The 22,816-nt window shown below is 38.7% G+C and overlaps 1 protein-coding gene across 11 annotated transcripts; it reads left to right on the top strand.

The window, feature by feature from the left end:
- On the top strand, positions 2,766 to 22,356 carry LOC109715171 (pentatricopeptide repeat-containing protein At5g27110). 11 transcript variants are annotated; one of them, XR_002217535.1, is made up of 10 exons: positions 2,766 to 3,072; positions 3,997 to 4,072; positions 5,155 to 5,200; positions 5,498 to 7,709; positions 11,448 to 11,545; positions 12,266 to 12,343; positions 17,953 to 18,108; positions 21,296 to 21,462; positions 21,742 to 21,820; positions 21,982 to 22,347. XR_002217535.1 is itself a non-coding variant. In XM_020240051.1 (4 exons), exon 4 carries the CDS (start codon positions 5,516 to 5,518, stop codon positions 7,529 to 7,531), a length of 2,016 nt encoding a protein of 671 aa, XP_020095640.1. In that variant the 5' UTR covers positions 2,766 to 3,072; positions 3,997 to 4,072; positions 5,155 to 5,200; positions 5,498 to 5,515; the 3' UTR covers positions 7,532 to 8,221. The 11 variants fall into 11 exon arrangements, 1 of the variants encoding a protein (XP_020095640.1); XR_002217536.1 differs by lacking the exon at positions 21,296 to 21,462 and adding an exon at positions 13,027 to 13,300; XR_002217537.1 differs by lacking the exon at positions 21,296 to 21,462 and having other exon boundaries at positions 17,967 to 18,108.

Genomic DNA, 22,816 nt, shown 5'->3' with positions numbered 1-22,816 from the left:
GGATGAGATTGTCAGGCTACATGGTGTGCCAGCATCGATTGTATCAGACCGAGACCCGAGGTTCGTGTCTCATTTCTGGAGGAGTTTACAGACAGCTTTGGGGACTCAGTTACATTTCAGCACAGCATTTCACCGACAGACGGATAGTCAGTCGGAGCGGACCATTCAGACTCTAGAGGACATGCTGAGAGCGTGTGTTCTAGACTTCGGAGGAGGGTGGTATCGACACTTGAGACTGGCAGAGTTTGCGTATAATAACAGCTATCAAACGAGCATTCAGATGGCTCCGTTTGAGGCGTTGTATGGACGCAGGTGTCGATCCCCGTTGTTTTGGAGTGATGTGGGTGAGAGAAAGACTCTTGGGCCTTAGATTTTGCTAAAGGCTGAGGAAAAGGTGAGAGTTGTTCGACGACATCTTTTGACAGCCCAGAGCCGCCAAAGGAGCTACGCCGATACCAGGAGACGAGACTTGGAGTTTCAGGTTGGAGATCATGTTTTTCTTAAAGTCTCGCCGTCTAGAGGGATTCGCCGATTTGGAGTGCGTGGAAAGCTCAGTCCACGTTTCGTTGGCCCTTTTGAGATATTGGAGCAAGTTGGACAAGTTGCCTACAGGATTGCTCTACCACCCCGACTAGCTGGAATTCATGATGTGTTCCACGTCTCGGCGCTGAGGAGATATGTTTTCGATCCATCTCACGTGATTGACTTCACTCCACCAGAGATTGGCGAGGATCTGAGATACGAGGAGCGACCGATGCGGATTCTTGCTCGTGAGACGAAAGAATTGCGCAACCGGGTCATTCCGTATGTGAAGGTGCAGTGGAGCAACCACGAGGAGCGAGAGGCAACTTGGGAGCCCGAGACTGTGATGAGGGAGTCCTACCCCGACCTGTTTGTTTCTCCGTGTTGAGGTATGTTTTAAGTTTCGAGAACGAAACTTTTTCTAGTGGAGGAGGATGTAGTATCCTTATTTTTTTTCTATTATTATTATTATTATATTTTTATTCGGTATAAGATAGATTTGCCTTTGGGTGCCACATGCATCAATTTCCTTCGCCCTCTCCCATGCATACCTATCAACTTAAGTACAGAAGGTGTGCATGCACGTCATTAATTAATTTTCTCTTTCGTTTCGGCCGAAGCAACGACGAGCTCGGGGAGTTGCCGCAAGCCGATTTCGACACCAACGACGCGCCGCGAAGCCGTTCGAGGGTACGGTTGCAGTCGTAGCGTTGCAGGGAGCTTAGGCGAGGGCGTGTTTTCGCCGTTCTCGACGTCGCCCCGCGTTGGATTTAGCATACGAGGTGGGTTTATCATCGGAATCCTACTCCTATAGTATTGTTCGTCGACATGTATCGTTAATATTACAAGTTGTTATTATTTAGCTCAAATTCATGAGTAGGTATGTTTTAGACATATAAACTGAATTGGGAGCATATTATTAGTTGTTATTAATCATACATGTTGGACTTGGATAAAACATAGGAAAAAATCGGCTTTCAGGACCTGACATATGTTGGACTACCTGATTTAGCCCTAGGGGTCGTTGTATTTTTATACTGTTGCAGTATCCTTATAGTGAGTATCCCAGGTAGTTCAGATTTCAGTTACGTTCGTGCTAGGATGCCGAGCCGATTTTTACAGTAGTGTTTACAGTGTTCCAGATTAGTGGGTGCCGTCGTGGTTGACGGCGGACCCGGATTTGATCGTTCCAATATCAGATTGTGCCGAGGGCACGTGACTAGGGGTTGGTAGTACTGTTAGACCTGTTTTCTTGACTTTAGCCTGTGAGAGCCTGATTGGACTCGACAGAGATACGCTTGCATACTCGGTTGGGTCGCGCCCACGAGTGCCACTCCGGAGTTTGGCTTTGTGCTTTCGCGTTGATGTCACTGACTAGTTTTGCTATCCACGGACTGTTTTGCGTGGAGGTAGCGTGGCTTAGACAGGCGGGACGGGTGCGTTCACAGTCCCCGGGATGGGTGTGTTCACAGTCCCTATTGAGATTAGGTCAGATTTGACAGTTACTACAGTTGAATAGTGTAGTGGTAGGTAGCTGTAGATTTCTTTCCAGCTTTAACTACTAGTTTGTTTCTGACTGTAGTCTTAGTGGGTGGACCGATGATATTGAGGGCGGTACCCACTGAGGACTACTTGTTTTTATAATAGTTCTCACGCCCAGTTGTTACCATATGTTTTGCAGAGCCTGCTGTTCCGGCTGCTGCGTTTTTCGAGGCTGATCGAGATAAGGGCGTCACGAGTTAGAGCCCTACCCGACGAGTTGCTGAGATAGAGAATCCACCACTGCAGCTAGTTTCGGTTTATTTTGTTGAGTTCATGTACATACAGTTGTTATAACTCGCTGAAGCGAGTACCTTTGTATAGCGTTTTGTTGTATATATGTGAGACTTGTTTTATTCTATCTGTTTCGTTTCTTTATAGCTCTATACTACTGGTTGTAGTATTGTATATTTTCAGTTACCGATACGCTTCGTATATAGGAAAAATTCTTTATATACGGCGAACTTGTTGACGTGCCCGGAAATTGTGTAATCCGGGACGTGACAACCATTCACCGTCTTTACTAATTATATTAACGGTGAGAAGGCGGAAGGCGGATTTACCGCTTTTATAATAAAAATTTTTTCTCTGCTTATATGATGAAAGGAGGATTAGTTTTACAAATATAATTTAGAGAGAGTTATTCACAAATTTTAAAATTCTACGGCGTTAGTTTATAAAAAAAGTCTGTAAAAATTACTCTGTTCGCTGTGCGCTCGCGTCACCCGGTCGTCTTTTCTCAACCCACTACCCCTTTCTCTCTTGTCCTAGGTTTCTCAAATCTCCCGGTCCCTTCTCGTTTCACTCTCGTAGTCTTCTTCTTCACCTCCTCCAGTGGCGCACGGCTTCGATTGCGCTGCCTCTGGGCTCCAAGAGGACGTCCTCACCCGCGGCGGCGCCTCTGCGGACAAGAAGCTCCCGCTGCAGCACGAGGCGCCGAGCCGCTGCTGTGGCGGCGTCGCATAGCTTTGCCTGTAGCTCTGGCTCCTCCGGTGCCTTCGTCAGCATGAGGTCCACCTCTTCCTTGAGCCCTCGCTCTGGACGCCCATTTATTACTCGTTCCTTCGCTCTCAATGCCCATTTTAACTGTACAACTGTATATTTTCTTCTTAATCCTTTTCATTCAACCATTAATGCAATCGTAAATGAATTTTTTTTTTTTTTGGTATTTTGATGGTGCCTGATCATCTTTTGATTCTTATGCCTCTATGTCTTCATGGATTTAATCAATGCTAATTTTCCTTTTGTGTTGTTAGACTATGTGATCTTCTCTTTAGAGCAAAATTTGTATGCATGTTATCTGTTAGAAATTATGAATGTTCCAGTGTAAGGTTCAATCACTTAGAAAATTAGCATATTTATGTGAAACCCTGCTTGCTTGTTTTTAATATAGTTGAAAATTGATGTGATAATAGAATATGTTGCTTGACGTATCATTTCTTTTGGGATTATGTTAATATCTTCTCTGTTTGTTCTCTAACTGACATTTTAAGTTTAAAATCATTTTGTTGGCACTTGCAATGATTGTGTTACGCAACCTATGATTGGCCCTACATAATCTGAATTATAACTTGAATTTTTGATTACTAGAGTGCTTTGTCCTCTTGCCGAGTGCTAATAAACAAATTTCTAATCGTCGATTAAATCTAAATGAAACTGATTGCTATTTTCTAATCTACATGCTCATCTTGTGGAACAAGCTGAAGATAGTGTTGCTAAAGTAGGTCAGTTCCTATCCACCTGAAGCAACTAATTTATTGTAACACTGCTACCTTAGTTCATGCAGAAGAAGTTTTGTAGGGAAAGAATTACAAATCAAAGTTTGTTTGTCATGTCAAAAAAAGCATCATATTCCTTGCTTCGGATTTTTTGACCGTTCCATGATACCTTTTTCCCCCTTGTTTCATCTATTCTGCTTTTTTTTTTTTTTTCCAGCACATGATCCTGAAAAGTGGTTGGAGTTAAAGTTACAAAAAACTGCGAGCGTCAATCAGCACACTCAGTAATTTAGGTACCTTTCTCAATCTTTTACTTTTGTTTCTATAATATTGATAGCTTTTGATTTTGGTTTTCATCACTTCCGTAAAAAATTACTTGTAAGTTGGACATATATATTTTTCCTATACCTTGGTAACCCTAACGGATTTTTATATCGTGATGGTGAAGTTTTTCCTACGACCTGCTTTGCTTGATCCTCCATCATATTATGATTGGAAATATATTTTCATTAATATCTGGCAAGTTTTGTTTTGATCTTACTGCCATGTTATGCTTTGATGTTGCTTCATTCACCTTCGCAAGTTATTCTCCTTTCTCATAGAGCTTTCTCCGTGTGTGTGTAAAATATGTTCTACATTATGTATTTCATATATGCCTTGGAAGTCAATCTATAGTTCTTGTTTCATAAAATCTATATCTAGGGGTGAAAACAGTCGAATACAGTTGGATTTTTGACAAAACCATATCCGCATCCATATTTTTTTCGGATGTGAATTCGAATGCGGATATGTGTTGGATGCTAAATTTTCGTTACCATATATCTGCTTAAAACGTATTCGAATTCAAATTTGAGTCAGATTTGTATTCGGATATTAACGATACTAATATATACCTATATGCATATAAATATGAACTAAAATTAGTGCAAATAAAACACACAATGCATTGAAGGCTCACATTCGTGTTCAAACTTCGTATATCTATATTTTATTCAATGAAATTTAATATTTTAATATATAAATGCAATTTTACATGAAGTTGATAGTAAAATAAATGAAGAACACAATAGAAAACCACCGTATACCCCCACTATATATATTAATATTCCTCTTATCTCTTAAGGGTGAAAACAGTCGAATGTGGTCGGATTTTGTACAAAACCATATTCGCATCCATATTTTTTTAATTTTTTTTCGAATATGAATTCGGATACGAATGTGTCGAATACTAAATTTTGACAACCATGTTCGCATCCTATCAAATCCGGTGTTGGATTTGATTGAAGTTTGTCCTAACCTTTTTCACCCCCATCTATATCTCTTTTATTCTTATAATGTATTTATCAAATATGAAAAATCATCATGCCATTTGCAGGGGTTGTATTGGGGAGGAATCGGAGGAGAAAGTACGCTATTCTCCTGTAAGTCTTTCTCTTATATAGTATTTAAAATGCTATATGTGGCATTGTTAAGCTCTATTGCCTCCTTGAATTAGATATGCTTTAGATATATGCTAGTATATGATCCATGTTCTAAAGGCTACTTTGATTTACTGATAAAGGTAGTGATGCTAACTTCTTGCTGTTCATATGATTTGGCTTGGCCATATAAAGTGCTTTATAACTTTTCCACTATGGTTCTTCTAAACTAGTTATTATAACTTTGCGGTCTTTGTAATAGTGCCAATTATTTGTTGTTAATTGGGATTCTCTCTGTAGGTTTATCTTGATGGAAAGATGAGACGCTTCCCTGCCCATTTTTGCAAAAACCTAATCAACTTCTACCTTTCCTTCAACCAATATGACTCTGCACGGCTCGTTCTCGAATCGATCCCGGACCCAGTGGATATCTCCGTGTGGAACGGTCTCCTTGCCGCGTACTCTAAGAACAGAATGTACCGAGAAGCCCTGCTTCTGTTTAGAAAGCTCGTGCTTTATCCTCACCTTGAGCCGGATGATTACACTTACCCAAGTGTTCTAAAGGCTTGCTGGGGATTGCGTGGTGTGAGGGAAGGTGAGATGGTACATGCCCGCGTGCTGAAATCTGGTTTTGGGTCTGATGTTGTCATCTCGAGCTCTCTAGTGAGCATGCATGCAAAATGCGATCGATTTGGATCCGCAATTAAGCTGTTCCATGAAATGCCCGAAAGGGATGTTGCTTCTTGGAACACGGTGATCTCTTGTTATTACCAATCCGGCCAGGCTTCGAAAGCTCTGGAGTTGTTTGAAGCTATGAGCAGTTGCGGGCTTAATCCGAATTCAGTTACACTCACGACAGCACTTTCTGCTTGTGCTCGGCTTGGAGATTTGGTGACAGGTAGGCGGATACATGATGAATTAATCAGAATTGAGTTTCCGATAGATTCGTTCATTAGTGCTGCTCTTGTGGATATGTATGGGAAGTGCGGGTGCTTGGAGAAAGCTAGAGAAGTCTTTGAGCAGATCCGACAAAAGAGTGTTGTAACTTGGAACTCCATGATTGGCGGGTACTCCTTGCGAGGTGATAGTCATGCTTGTTTGGAGCTTTTTGTAAGGATGAACAAAGAGGGGTTCTGTCCCACTTCAACTACTATATCTAGTTTGCTGATGGCTTGTTCTAGAAATTCTGATATACGGCATGGCAAATTCATACATGGATATCTGCTAAGACACCATGTAGAAGTTGATATATTTATTTACAGCTCATTAATTGATATTTATTTCAAGTGCGGCAAAGCTAGATATGCTGAAGAAGTATTTAAGATCATGCCTAAGGAAAATGTAGTTTCGTGGAATGTGATGATTTCAGGGTATGTGACAGTGGGCAACTACTTCAAAGCTCTTGATATATTCCATGCTATGAGAGCTCATGGAGTAACACCAGATTATATTACGTATACCTCCAGTTTAACTGCCTGTTCTCAATTAGCTGCTCTTGAGATCGGCAGGGAAATTCATAAGAAAATCAACAAAATTGGGTTGGATTCTAATGAGATCGTTATGTGTTCTCTTTTTGACATGTATGCGAAATGTGGTGCGCTTAGAGAGGCAAGAGAGGCTTTTGATAAACTACCAGTCAAGGACATTGTCTCTTGGACTTCCATGATAATGGCTTACGGTTCCCATGGTCAAGCACATGATGCGTTACAGCTTTTCCATGAATTGCGGCAGTTGAGTTTAAAACCAGATGGTGTAACATTCCTTGCAGTAATCTCTGCTTGCAGTCATGTAGGATTGGTTGATGACGGGCTTTATTTTTTTGAACAAATGATGCATGAATATGGAATTAAACCTGGTATTGAGCATTACTCTTGCATCATAGATCTTCTTGGCCGCTCTGGAAGGTTGAATGATGCTTACAGTATATTTAAAAGTGTACCTGAAAGCAAATTGGATGCTGGGTTAATTGGTACAATGCTCTCAGCATGCAGTTTGTCTAAGAACATGAAGCTTGGACAAGAGATGGCTAAGCTGCTTATTCAAATTGATCCAAATGATCACTCTAATTATGTAGTTTTGTCAAACTTATATGCTTCTGTTGGAAGATGGGATGGGGTAAAGAAAGTACGGGTGATAATAAGAGAGAGAGGATTGAAAAAGAATCCTGGTTGTAGCTGGGTTGAGGTTGACCGAAAGATCCATCAATTCTTTGTCGACGATGATTCTCATCCTCAGATACTGTTGATATATAAGTGTTTACGTGGTATTGGAATGCACATGGGAAAGGACAGATCTCATGATAGAATAAACAATGGAATGAGCTTCCATGATTGATTTTTGGAAACAACTGTTTGCTGTCAATACATGAATTTTTTGTTTAGATATAGATGCATGGTGTCTGAATATTAGGATACGCTTTTTGAAACATTTGTTATCCCACATTACAGGGTAAAAAGAGGATAGAAGCTGAATGATGTTTGTGCACTACTTCTTGGTGGTCTCTCTCTTAAAGGTACGTAGATGGAAGCAAATTCTGCACATGTATTATGATTTATACGTAAAAATAGAGAAGGCGAATGCTTAGATTAAGATATGTACTTGTACACAAAGAGGAAAACTAGTGCAAGTTATTATTAACTTGTGATTGGAATTCTGATGCTGAGGGATAGAATATTCTATAGTGAATTGGTCTTGCGGGGCTAGGTTTGGGAGTATGTACATCTATAGAGTTCAGTGGTATTTAGAGGAGATAAGTGATTGGTGACATCAAATGATAGCCATTGGAAACAAATGATCATTCTATAATATTACTTCTCCTTGGAGCATTCGCTAATTTTTTTTTTAACTTGTTGGATGAAATTCCATTATATAGTTCATCGTATTTTTCATTTGGTGTAATATATCTTAATGAAAGCATAGAGGGCTAATCCAATGTATAATGCAGTTGGTACAGAAATTGCCTTTATATGAGCAGCCTATTGTTCGATTGTTACCGTTGTTGAATTTGTTGTTACCATTGCTGAATTTGTTGTTACCATTGCTGAATTTGTTGTTACCATTGCTAAATTTGTTATGTAATGCTCGTTTGGTGATCTGAAGGAAATATTAAAAGAAAAATTATATAGAACAGCCTAATCACAAATGCAGGGTAGCAAACTTATCCTTAATTAAGAAATTACAATCGAGTACTTTTCCATTTTGTTGTACTATATACTTAAACGAAAGAGTGAGACAATACTGTGACGTGCCACTTTTCAATGGGTCACCCATTTCATAACTATTCTAATCCTAGTATGCTTAACTCTCTTAATCTCCTGAATGTAGCAATCGCCAAAAATATTATAGCCGGGTTAAGAGGCTTACTCCAATTATCTATCTATAGATATATTAAATCCTAAGTTTTACTGTGGCCAACGTGTCGCCTTCTCGGCGCCCCTCCCTTCGATCCCTTCGCGAGCGCGCGAGGAGCGTGGGTCGCATGCACGCGGTAGCACGGGCGGGCGCGGGCGCGCGAGGGGAGCGAGCGGGCGCCGGGCACAGGTCGCCGCCGACGTGCAGCACGGGCAGGCGCGGCGCGGGCGTGGGCGCGAGTCCGTGCCTGCAACTGCAGGCGCAAGCGCCGGACGCGGGTCCCCCCCTCCCCCGGGGCTCACGTGTCGTCTGCCCTGTCTTTTCCGTTCCCTCTCGCGCACCTTCGATCCCAATCCTCTCTCCAACCCGCGATTCCCGCGCCTTTTTGCCCGCCTCCTTCCCCTGTCGCCCTTCCTGTCCCTTGTAGCTCGGCAAAGCCCGCAGGGCTCGGAGAGCTGTCGCAGTATGCTATCCCCTCACCACCACTACCCACCTGTTCCTGCGATCGCATATCCCGCAGGGCACGGACGGTTGTCGCCCTGTGGATCTGCAGATCATGCAGATCTCTCTCTCCCTGATCCCGCCTCTCATCTTTCTCCGATCTGCGAGGATCTTCCCTATCACGCGATCGATTGGAGCTCACAGGCCCCCGCGCCCTCTCCTTGGCCCTCGCGCCTTGTTTGACGAAATGCCGAGCCGATCGCAGGGCCCTTCGCAGGCATCGGAGGGGTTGGGCGCGGCGATCTGGCAAGGATCTTCTTCTCCTTCTCCCCCTCCTCATCGTGTGATCAATAGGAGGAACTCGCGAGCCCTCGCGCCCTCTCCCTGGCGGTGCTTCGCGGGCATCGCAGAGGTCGGGCGCGGCGATCTGGGGAGGATCTTCTTCTCCTCCTCCTCCTCCTCCTCCCCATCGTGTGATCAATAGGAGGAGCTCGCGAGCCCCCGCGCTCTCTCCCTGGCGCCTGCACCCTGTTCGATGAAATGCCGAGCCTGTCGCGGTGAGCTCAATTATCTCTTATATCGACTTCATATTAAAAATCGCATGCCACATTTTAATCAACTGACCAAAATGAGAATTGTAAGGATGCGCAGATATGTGACCTTCCTTTTTTGTATTTGTCTCTAATGAACTCACTTTGGTAGTTTGTATTAAGTATAATCATAATCTGGGCCTTTGACCCCCACAAAAAAAGGAAAAAAAAAGAAAAAGAAGAAGAAGAAGAAAACACGTACATCATCTTCCCCACTTAGTGAACAAGTTGCATTCGTATGCTTTCTAACAGAATCAGGACATATTACTTTTGTGAAAAAAGTAGCATGCTACAGTCAAGACGTATTATTAGCTGCATACTTTCTTGCCCAAATGTTTTCCTATACTTCAATAGCAAGAAGAATTCATTTATTATGAATGTCATCTTATGTCTATTGGTATTTCTCATGCAGTTATAACTTTCTCAATATTTGCTGATGATTATAATTTACTAATGAATGAAGTGGATAGCATGCTACTTTTCTCCTAGAAAAAAAATGCTAATAGTTATACTTTTTTATGGGGGTGGGGGGGGGGGGTGAGGATGGGGATGGGGTTTGGGTGAGGATCCGTCGCTGGTGACAGCGGCAGCGGTGGCACGGTACATGCCGTCCGATCCCATCGGCAGCGGCAAAGAAGCAGCTCCTCTATTGCGCGGAGAGGGTTGCAAAATCCATCCCCGTCCGCGCGTGTTGGTATGTATCATCAGTTTCTTAATCCACATTTGAATGCGTTATAATGCGAGATTCTTAATGTGTGCAAAGTTGTATATTCACAACTATTTTGTTTAATTCGTTTGGTTCTTAATTCAAAATTTTGTTGATTGATTCTAACGATTGTTTTGGCAAGATTATAACTCAAGGGAGTCCACTTCATGGATTTTCCGTTAACTCGACTATCTGATGTTTATTTTACTCTATTTACATGCTGTATGGCCATGTTATGTGTCGTATATGTGGAAAACTTGAGGTGATATTTGGAGAGGGAGGTGAAAAAATGGACGCTCAGCAATCTTGCATATAATTAGTGATATATCTGCTGTAAATAATACACTTGATCTTTATTTACAGGGTAAATGTATTGATAGTCCCTATGCTATCCCAATACTGCAAATCTCATTGGTGCACTTTTCAGTTAAATATTTAAACTTCATGCACTGAACATTCATTTATGTTACACTATAGCCCTCGACTGTCAAAAAGATCTAAGTTATCTTACAAGATGATCTTTTATCCCTTCTTCTATAAAATAACTCACCTTCTTTTACTAATTCAGGTGGGGTTTAATGTGCCTTTGACAGCGAAAAGTCAAAACATGTGAGATTTTCAGGGACTAAAGTTTTCAAGTGAGATGACTAGGATTAAGTTGCAATATTGGGATAGTACAAGGATTGCGCTAGAATACTCCTAAGAGTATTTGGGCTCTGCTATTGTCAAATACCTTTTGATGATAGAATATCCAAATTGATGATTGACACCATTGAAGGCAATCTAGACATCTGAACGTTCTAGGGACGATTTTATTCTACGTTACTTTAGGTTTCATTCGATTTCTAAAAATTTTGTCCAGCTTTGTTTGAATTTAACAGTTTCTGTTAAAAGAATTATAGAGAGTTTCACCAAATAACAAAAGAGTCTATTAGGCTACAGGTTGCTTTGCCAAATTAGTTATAAATACCGATAGAACATGTATAAACCATGTACAAATTGTAAGTTTAGATAATAAATTTATCAAACATTGTGAAGTTCGCGTATCTGTTTTGTTAGTGCTACACAGTTTAGGTGTGGTTCATATATTTTTTTTGATGTTATCTGTTGTTTGATTGATTGATGGAAATGAATGCAAAGGCGACTTCCCCTTGAATTTCAGATGGTTGCGATAATTGAAACGGCTCCAGGACTTCTTGATTGGTGGTGAGAGCACTTTGGATGGCCTACTTCGTAGGCAATCGGTTGCTCTCAATTGTGGTAAGAATAGTTTCGGGGCGCATACAGGTTCTAACTCATTCATGTATACTATTTGTTTATTTCCATACTCATTCATGTATAGTATTTGGTGTGATTTTCACAAGCTGATTTAATGTAGAGCTTTTCAACTTTCTTGCAAGCATCCATTTTATACTGCAGTTGGAAGTTTGGATGCTCTACTCATTATACTTAAGTTCGGCAAGAAATGATTTAGATAGCTGCTTAATGTTTTACTTGCTTAGGTTCAACATGTGATGATTTGGATAGTTAGTTAATGTTTGAGAGGTTAAAAAAACATCTGTTTCAACTGAATTGGTTCTATTTTTTTGTACCCAAATCCTCCAAACATGTATATTATGACTTTTGATTTATAAATTCTTTTTGCGTAGAAAGAACTTGAATTCATTTTCGATACCTGTTAAGCTTGATCTTATTTCCTGCACCAATTTCATTTCTGGGTATCAGATTGAGTTTTTTATGTGTTTTGTATGAATTCTCTAGCTGTTTGGTAAAAAAAATTATCCTCATTTGGGTTTTTATTTTTTTTTTCCTTAAGATTTTTTTGTGGGATTTTGATTAATTTCAATGGTATCAATTAGCTCATTTTTCTAAGATTGCATAGTAAATGGATGCCTCCTCTATTAGCTGTTGACTGCTTTCCATACAAATTGGTTTCCTTTGAAATGTATTTAAGCTAACCAAATTAACTATATTATATAGATGCTATTGCTTGATGTTTGCGGATTCTTTCACTATGCGTTGGAAAGATTAAAAATGTGGAAGCTTGGTGCTGGGAAGGTATGAATTTGAGAATTAAATAATTTTGGTTCCATTTTCCTCTAAGAATTTTTATTATGTGCCTTGGTTTTGGCTGTCAACATTGGAATCGAATTCTTACTGGGATTGTTTTTAACATGGAAGAGAAGTACCCACCTTTTACTACTACTGTATGCTTCATATATTTGGAATCTAAGTTGATACCTTAGTTTTAAATTAAGAGAGTTCTATATATCCAATGCATAAGGTGTCTTTTCCCTATCAATTGAGTAATGTGTATTGGTTTTAGATCAATATTTGATAAATGGGGGAGCCTAAGCGAAATATATTTATATTGCCTGTCACGCTTTGTTCTGACTACACTTTATATTTATGGATAGTTTATTTTCCATGTGAATTCACGTTGGGTTTTTTGTATGATTCCCAAGATTTCTGGTTTTGATTTGGTATTCAATATTTGCTGAAGTTCTCCACGTTTTGACTTACTCTTATTCTTACTTAGCTGTGATTTTTTTTTTTTTTTTTTTTTTTTTTTTTAGCTGTGGAGTTGGTTTTCCTCTTTTTTTTCTTTTTGCAACTCATTCCTCTTATTCTTTCGTAAAATACAAATTATATAATCTATATTTTTTTGCCCATAATTTTTTATATACCTATATCTTAAGATGAACCGAATCTTCTATTTTGCTTGCTATTACCTTTTGCAGCTTTTTCCGTAGTGGTAACTTCCAGTCTGTGTGGACACTAGAAGAAATATGAGTGGGATTTGGATGGTCTAATTTATAGGCAACCAGCTCTTGGTGATCATTGTACCCTCCTCAACCTATATCTTAAGATGAACCAAATCTTCTATTTTGCTTGCTGTTGCCTTTTGCAGCAGTGTGGATGGAAAAAATGAAAAAAAAAGGAGTTTTGGACTGTCTACTTTCTAGGCAACCACCTTTTGGTGTTCACTATCCCTTCCTCAACCTATATCTTAAGGTTGGATGGAAATAATATCTGAGCATCCGTACATTTTTTTCGTAAGCCTTTTGTTTGCACCAACCTTTTTTTCCTTTGTTTGTGGTTTTGTTTGGCTTCAGAATTTTGCTTTCCTCCAGATTTTGCTTATACACTCTCTCTCTCTCTCTCTCTCTCTCTCTCTCTCTATATATATATATATATATATATATATGATGCACAGATACTCCAAAACATAATCCATACCCGTATCTGATACGTATCGGATACGGATACGCGCTCGATACGCGCCCGATACGTATCGGATACGGGATTGAAGTGTCTCGAATTTTTAAAAAATTAAAAAAAATCGGATACGGGTTGGATACGTTGGGATACGGTGGGACACGTTTTGGAATACGGATGGACACGTTTCGGGATACGGACGGGATACGTGAGACATATTATTGGGTCTAAACGGGTCGGATTTAAAAATTTTTAAAAATACCCACATCCAAAACCCTAAGAAACAAATAAAGTCCTATTCTGCTTTTTCTTTTGTTGTGAGAGGAGAGAGAAATACCGAGAGAGAGAGAGAGAAAGAACCGAGAAATACCGAGAGAAAGAGAGAGAGCGGAGCGGTGGTCTTCCTTGCAGCGAGCAGCGGTGGTCTTCTTCGCAGCGAGCAGCGGTGGTCTTCTTCGCAGCGAGCGGGGCAAGATCTTCTCTTCCCCCTCCACTCCTCCCCTTTTCTCCCCCCTCCGGCAGACTTGAGGTTCTCTCCCCCCTCCCCTCTCCGCTCTCCTCCCCTGTTTCAACTTCAGAACCTTTCAGTTTCAACTCTCTCTCTCGCTCTCTCTATCTCTCTCTCTCTGTTTTATATTTAACCTATTGGGCTTTTAAATCTCTCTTTTTCTTTTAAATACCATGGGCTTAGGTGGTTATTAGGGTTTAACTTTTGCTTTTCTTTTTTTAATTGGCCATAATGTTCGACTACTCTAACCTACAAAGATTATACAAAATAACATAAAGTGTTTTTTTTTCCTCTATCTTTTAAATGCTAGTATATGTTTTCTTTGATAAAAGATGATTGCATGATTATTGATTACTGATTGCATGATTATTTAATAGGCAAAAGATGATTGCATGATTATTGATTACTGATTAGTGATTAGTTATTTTAGGAATGAATGTAAGTTGTAAGATGTAAAGATGAATATCATGATGTTTCGTGGTAAGCTGGTAAGTGAATGATTGAATGGAAATACTATATTTGTTTTACTTTCTCGTTTATTTTTTATATTTCACATACATATGACATATTATCAATGTAAATTTATATATACATATTAAAATAATATTTTATTTAAGTACTCCACGGCGTATGTATCCTAGAGTTTTGGGACAATGCCGTATCGCCGTGTCCGTATCGTCGTATTCGTATCCCCGTATCCGTATCCGTGCAACATATATATATATATATATATAAGAGAGAGAGAGGAGAGAGGGAGAGGAGAGCAGAGAGGCAGGGCTACTGTCCTATTAAGGAGCACAGCAATCTTGTGCTCCTAACTTGTAAACCACACTATACAAATTTGATGGATGGTTTAGAATGAGAGAGGAAGGAGATATTAAAGAGAAATTCAAGGAGAAGAGAATTGAAACACCCAATTTCTCCTAATATCTCCTCCCTCTCTCATTCTATAGACCACCCATCAAACTGATGGTGTGGTTAGAAAGTTAGGAGCATAAGGGCTGCTGTGCTCCTAATAGCACAGTAGCCTTACTCTTATATATATATATATATTATATATATATATTATATATATATATACACCAAAATTTTTGAATTTTTATTCAAGCTTTTGCTCCATTTCTAAATTTGACTATGTTCAACATTTTTATTCCGCTTACGCGTTAACTCTGGCTGCAATGCTGGCCCAACTCTAATTTCCAAATTATGCTAGCTGCTGTCTTTGTTGCAGTAAATGTCTAGAAAATGAGTAATGAGTTCTTGGCTGTTCTAAATTTCCAGGCAACCAACTCTTGGTATTCATTGTTCCTCCTGATTTTTCTGCGCTGCTGTCTTTGAGGCTTTGGTGATTAAAAAATGAGAATGAGTTTTGGATGGTCTAATTTAGCGACAACCCAACTCTTGCTATTCATGGATCCTTCTCAGCCATACTCTAAGGGTGGGTGTAATCTCCAATTGTGCTTGCTGTCCTGTCTTGAGGCAGTGATGATAGAATAAATGAGAAAGGAGTTTTGGATGGTCTAATTTATAGGCAACCAACCTGTCCTGTTCCCTGTTTTCTTTCTCATCCTTTTGTTCCCGTTACTTACCTACACTTAAGAGGATGGGTTTTAGACTTTCCGTGCAAATTGCAGGGCACTTATATGTTCCTCAGCTAAGTCTGTCAGCAACTCTTATGAAATTGCTTATCCCTTGCACAATCTAAATTTCCAATGACGAAATTTGGAATAGAGTTCTTCACTCCTGTTTGCTAGCTGCCCTTTAAGGCAGAATGCAGGTTGCAGGGCAGTATATGTTGCTTGACTAAGTCTGTCGGCACTCTTTATGAAATTGCGATCCCTTGCACAAACTTATTACAACAGTGATGAAATTTGGAACAAATTGCTTCACTCCAATTCTGCTAGCTGCTGTCTTTGACGGCGTAATGATAGAAAAATGAGGTTTGAGTTTTGGATGGTGTGATTTAGAGACAACCAACTCTTGGTATACATTGTTTCCTTCTCAGTCTATATCTTAAGCAAATTAGGTTGCATCTATACTTATATATGTGTGTGTGTGTGTGTGTGTGTGTGTGTGTGTGTGTGGTGTGTGTATACATAATATAAATATATGATCATGAAAGTAACTAATTATTTCTGAAATATATATGTGTGTGTGTGCGCGCGCGGCGTGGTTGTGTATATACATAATATATATATATACATATACATATATATACATATATACATATAACTATACATATCATATACTATATATACATATATATACGTATATACATAGAGCAGGGCTGCTGTGCTCTCAGGAGCACGGAGGCTCCGTGCTCCTGAGCGTTTTCGATGATGGAATTTCCGAATCGACGATCGGCTCCGTTAAACTTGATCTAGCGTATTTGAAGTTTCTAGAAAATAATTTTTGTGATTTTTCGATATCATTTACTAGCAATCGAAAGTATTCAAAATCAATAATTTTTAACGGCTGAAAATAAAAATCCTATAAAAGTGGATATAGCACTAAATTTTCGATCAGAAATATTGATCTTGTCGTAGATAGTATAAAGAATTTTCTATTAAAATTTCATCTGATTTGAATACTTCTACACCATTAAACTTGAAAACGGCAAATATCAACCATTAAAAATTATGGATTTGAATCCTTTCGATCGCTAGGTAAATGATATCAAATCATCGCAAAAATTATTTTCTAGAAACTTCAAATGCGCTAGATCAAGTGTAACGGAGCCGATCGTCGATTCGAAAATTCCATCATCGAAAACGGCTCAGGAGCACGGAGGCCTCCGTGCTCCTGAGAGCACAGCAGCCCTGCTCATATACATATATATTATATATATTGTGCTAGGCTGGTATACTATCGGTAGCACGAAGGCCTTCGTGCTACCAAGTTGTTTTCAATGATGTGGCTTCCAAATCGACGATCGCTCGTTAGATTTAATCTACACTATTGAAATTATTTGGAAACTAAATTTCATAATTTTTTCGACTTCATTTAGCTAGTGATTATAAGGTCTCAAAATTGACAATTTTAATGGTAGATATGATGCGTTTGTGAATTTAACGTTGTAAAAACAATCTAAATCTGATGAAATTTTTATAGAAAATTCTTTTCACTATTTAGAGTAAGATCAATACATCTGATCTTAAATTCAAGTCTTTTATCATCATTTTTTAGAAGATTTTTATTTTCAGCCGTTCATTTTTAGACAACTCGTTTGATATGGTAAATGATGTCGAAAATTTATGAAATTTAGTTTCCAAATACTTTCAAGTGTAGATCAAGTCTAACGGAGCCGATCGTCGATTTGAAAGCCGCATCATCGAAAACAACTTGGTAGCACGGAGGCCTCCGAGCTCGATAGTTATACCAGCCTCGCCTATACTATATATATATATATATATATGACCAATGGTGTGTGTGTGTGTGCGTGTGCGCGCGTGGTGTGTATATACATATATATATATGACCTATGAAAGTCATGTTGCAACTGGTGCATGAGCTGAATTACAACATGTTTCTCTTTGTGTGTGTGCGTGTACATGTGTAACCTATATTTGCTTTAAACTTTGGACTGTCGTTTTGGGTGCTTGAACTGAATTACAAAATTGGTGCATGAACTGAATTGCAAAAAAATGAATTTGGGAACAGGCCTCTTCTAACATTTTGCTTGCTGTTGTGTTATCCATTTTCCTTGCTTTTGTGTTTTTTAAACTCTGCTTCTATGCTTACTACCTCTCAACGTTTTCAAACAATCTTTTCTGAGCTTTGTTTGTTTTTTCGGCTTTGTTTTAATCAGCTTCCTTTAAGCCGCTAGCATCAGGTTTAGTCCACTTACACCAGTATTAATCGGTTTTGTTTAGGGTTTTGATTTATTTTAGAATTTTGCTTTGATTGGGTATTTACTTATATACTCTGGCACATTGCCTAGCATGTGGAGTCCAGTTTTCATGGCTCGGCAGCGGAGTACAGCATGAGCTTTCTTCCTCCCTCTACTGTTTTGTGATCATTGGCCGTCCATAACTTCTTGCCGGTGCCTACTATCATCAGCTGAGCCACCCTCTACTTCCAACTTTATTCTCTGAAGGTACTTATACCTAATTATTTAGAGTTTTTTTTTTTTTTTCCCCTCTTCACTTCTTTATTCTTCCCTGGTGCTTCTTATATTTGATGTTTACTAACCCCTAGGCTAAAGGTTTAATCGGTTTGGTTTTGCTTTATCCATTTTTACCTGTTTTTTGTTTTTTGGAGGCTGTGATGATATATAAAAAAATGAGATATGAGGTTTGGATAGCCTGGTTTCTAGGCAACCAACTATTGGTTTTCATTGTATCCTCCCCATCCTATATCTTATGGTTTTGCTTTGATTGGATGGTCTCAACTTCCTTTAAGGTTTTGCTTCTGTTGCCTTTTAAGGCCGTAGGGATGGAGAAAATTAGAAATGAGTTTTGGGTGGTCTAATTTCTAGGCAGCCAACTCTTGGTTTCCATTGTCCCTTCCTCAACCTATAACTTAAGGATTGGCTACAGGTTTTTGGTCAGTGAGCTGAATTACAAAAAAAAATTGATTGGAACAGACCGTTTTACTTGCTGTTGTGGACCTCCAATTCTTCTTAGTGCTGACTTTCCTGCTGTGCGGGTATGAAAAAATATACAAATGAGATTTGGATGGTCTTATTTAGAGGAAGCCAGCTCTTGGTGCTTATTGTAACCTCCCCAATCTATATCTTAGGATGATTTCCATTGTCCCTTCCTCAAACCTGTATCTTAAGGATTAACTACAAGTTTTTGGTCCATGCGCTGAATTGCAAAAAAAAAAAAAAGAGAGATTGAAACAAACCATTTTACTTGCTGATGTGAACCTCCAAATTTTATTAGTGCTGACTTACAGGCTGTGAGGATATGAAATAAAATACAAATGAGATTTGGATGGTCTTATTTAGGGGAAACCAACTGTTGTTGCTTATTCTAACCTCCCCAGTTTATATCTAACAATGAACCGAATCTCCTACTCTGCTTGCTGTTGCCTTCTGCGGCAGTGTGGATGGAAAAAATGAAAAAAAAGAGTTTTGGATGGTCTACTTTCTAGGCTGCCACCTCCTGGTGTTTAGTGTTCCTTCCTCAAGCTATATCTTACAGTCGGATATAAATAAATCTGAGCCTCCATACATTTTTTTTTTTTTAATTTTTCTCTATATATTCCCTGTGTTTTTATTGTTACCTATGTTTTTATTGCTGTTCTCACTCTCTCTGACTCTCTTATACACACACACAAAGAAATATAACATGCCTCTTTTTGTTACCTATGCTTTTATTGCTGAATTACAACATGTTTCTCTTTATGTGTGTGTGCGTGTACATGTGTACCGGTATTTCCTTTAGACTTTGGACTGTCGTTTTCGGTGCATGAGCTGAATTACAAAAAATCGAATTTTGGAACAGACCTCTTCTAACATTTTGCTTGCTGTTGTGTTATCCATTTTTCTTGCTTTTGTTTTTTGAGGCTGTGATGATATAAAAAAAAAGATAAATGAGGTTTGGATAGTCTGGTTTCTAGGCAACCAACTCTTGGATGGTCTGGACTTCCTTTAAGGTTTGGCTCCTGTTGACTTTTGAGGCCATAAGGATGAAAAAAAATGAAAAAAGGAGTTTTGGGTGGTCTAATTTCTCGGCAACCAACTCTTGGTTTCCATTGTCCGTCCCTCAACCTATATCTTAAGGTTGATTGCAGGTTTTTAGTCCATGAGCTGAATTACAAAAAAAAAGGGGTTGGAACACACCGTTTTACTTGCTGTTGTGAAGCTCCAATTTTACTTAGTGCTGACTTCCAGGCTGTGAGGATATGAAAAAAAAAGTACAAATGAGTTTTGGATGGTATTTACTTAGAGGAGGCTGGATATTGGGAGAGAAATCTTAAGAAAATTTGCTTGCTACTGTCTTCTCCAATTTTGACTGCTTTTGTCTTTGGGGCAGTAATGGTAGTAAAAAAAAAAAAAAGGAGAAGTGATTTTTGGATGGTCCAATTTGTAGGCAAGCAGCTCTTGGAGCTCATTGTATCTTCTTCGGACTAGAACTTAAGGGTGGATGGAATCTCTGATTTTGGTTCCTGTCACCTTTTGGAATGGTGACGATGGAAAAAATGACTAGGGAGATTTGGATGGCCTGATTTCTAGACAACCACCTCTTGGTCTTCATTGCATAATTCTAAACATATATCTTAAGGTCCAACGGAAATACTATCTGAGCCTCCATTCAATTTCCTTTCTTTCTTTTTTTGTTGTGTACATGTTTTATGTTTGCTTATTAATGTTTAGGCTTTATATATAGTCCTATATGAGTCCGGCTGGGGTACTATCGATAGCACCAAGGATTTGGTGCTATCGAGTTTTTCACCATTAGATTTAACCCTTTGATTATTTTTACCCATTAGATTATACTATTCAACCAACCACCCACTCAACCCCGGGGGCCCACATCATCCTAACCGTACATCTTTTAATCCAATGGTGGAAAACTTAATAGCACCAAGTCATTGGTGCTATTAATAGTATTCCAACCTAGTTCTATATATATATATATATATATATATATATGTGTGTGTGTGTGTGTGTGTGTGTGTGTGTACACACACACAATATCTATACAATCTATTTACATGACACTCCTATTCAGCCGTGTGGCATGCTCTCATTGTCTCCTCTATTGCCCCCGTTCATTGCAGCTCCAACAGTGTAGATCAGCCACCACTCTTTTACAGCTTTGACTGGTTTTATAATTTGCCTCTACTCAAGTTTTTTTACTAAACTCTGCTACATTTGCCTAGCCCAAACTGTACACGTGCATGTATATAGGGAATATATACATATATTTATCCATATGGATTTGGATCAAAATCAAAGAAATTGGGAGAAAAATCTGAAGAAAATTTGCTTGCTACTATCTTCTCCAATTTTGCCTACAGTCTTTCCAGCAGTGATGATAGTAAAAATTGAGAAATGAGTTTTGGATGGTCCAATTTCTAGGCAACCAACTCTTGGAGCTCATTGTATCCTCCTCAGCCTAGATCTTAAGGGTGGATGGAATATTTGTTTTCATTCCTGTTGCCTTTTGGAGTGGTGTGGATGGAAAAAATGAGTAAGGATTTTTGGATGGCCAGATTTCTAGACAACCATCTCTTGGTGTTCATTGCATCCTTCTAAACCTATATCTTAAGGTTGGATGTAAATACTATCTGAGCCTCCATTTATTTTCCTTTCTTTCTTTTTTGGTATGCAGATTGCAGGGCACTTATATGTTTCTTGACTAAGTCTGTCAGCACTCTTTATGAAATTGCTTATCCCTTACACAAGCTTGATTACACACTGATGAAATTTGGATCCGTTTACTTCACTACGGCTCTGCTAGCAGCTGTCTTTGAGGCAGTAATGCTAGAAAAAAAAGAGGTATGAGTTTTGGGTGGTGTAATTTATAGACAAACAAGATCAGCAGCTAGGCAACCAACTCTTGGGTGTGTGTGTATTGATGCTTGGTTTGTGGGTTCTCAAAGAAAAATATATTATAGTTCAGTTCAGGTTTTGCTTACCTGTTTTGCTATATATTATGTTGGTCGCATTGGTAAATGGCAGTGAATAATACTGAATAATTGGCAAACGTGAAGAATTAAACTCACGATATCTTGAAATTATGTAGGTTTTTGACTAACTCTATTATTATGTTATTAGAAGCTCAATCTGGTGGGGCACAATCGTTGAACAATCTTAGCATCTTTGGTCAACTGTATAATGGGATTTACTGAATCAGGTTTGCTATGTAAATGATGAGAATATTCATTGAGTATTTACTAAATGGACTAGATTCAAAATCATGTTACTAATTAGATTGATTTGGTTGGAAGAGATCATAAATAGTCTGATCAATTGGTGTGCTTTTTGCCTGATTTTGAATGTTGATTAATTTTGCAGTGCATTACACTCAGACGCTTATTGACGGGGCCAAGTTCGACTCAACCCGGAATTGTGGGACGCCCTTGAATTTTAAGCTTGGTCAAGGTGAATTTTGAGAGTGCAACTGTTGATTAGGGATGAAATTTGTAATGCAGCTTATTATAATGTAAATCCGATCAGGCTGTTTCAATTTGTACATCATCAATAAACTGACAAATTCATAATGATTTGTTCTGTGGCATGGTTTTTAATTGATTGAGCTAATTTTTTCATCCAATGGAGTATGTTAAACAAGTTCAATTTGTCCTGATCGAACTCAACAGGCTCAGATTCATGTATAGGAGAATTGATTTCCTGCGTTATGAAAACACATTAACCAGATTATTCTTTTGTTAAAGAGACTATTTACTTGACTAATATGATATTTTCATATAGGTATTTACATGTTCTTCAGTTTTCATGTTACTTATTTTTCCTATAATGTTTTGTGCGAATTTTGAACCGTTGTTTTATTACTGAAGTATTCATGCCCTGCTTCCTTCGTCTTTTCCTGAAATTGCCTTTATAGTTAACTGCTATTTTCAGCCGCATTAACCACCGCCCCTTTCCCTCATAAAGCCAAAAAACTATTTTCAGATTTTCAGATTACTTATTTTTAAAACGTTATTTCCCATGTTTTCTAATTCTTTAAATGAATTGATTGCTCTTTTTTTTTTTTCCCTACAGGTTATTAGTTGTTGCTTATGTATCGGTTAGTTTCGAGTATCTCTTTTATTCTTTGGCTCATATTTGTATTAGATTTATTTACAAATTTACTCACACTTTTACACTTGATTCCAATTTCATTCACATA

Source organism: Ananas comosus, linkage group 9, assembly GCF_001540865.1.
Source record: "Ananas comosus cultivar F153 linkage group 9, ASM154086v1, whole genome shotgun sequence".
NCBI lineage: Eukaryota > Viridiplantae > Streptophyta > Magnoliopsida > Poales > Bromeliaceae > Ananas > Ananas comosus.
Note: the sequence above shows the minus strand (reverse complement) of the source record. Positions and strands in the feature narration are given on the sequence as shown.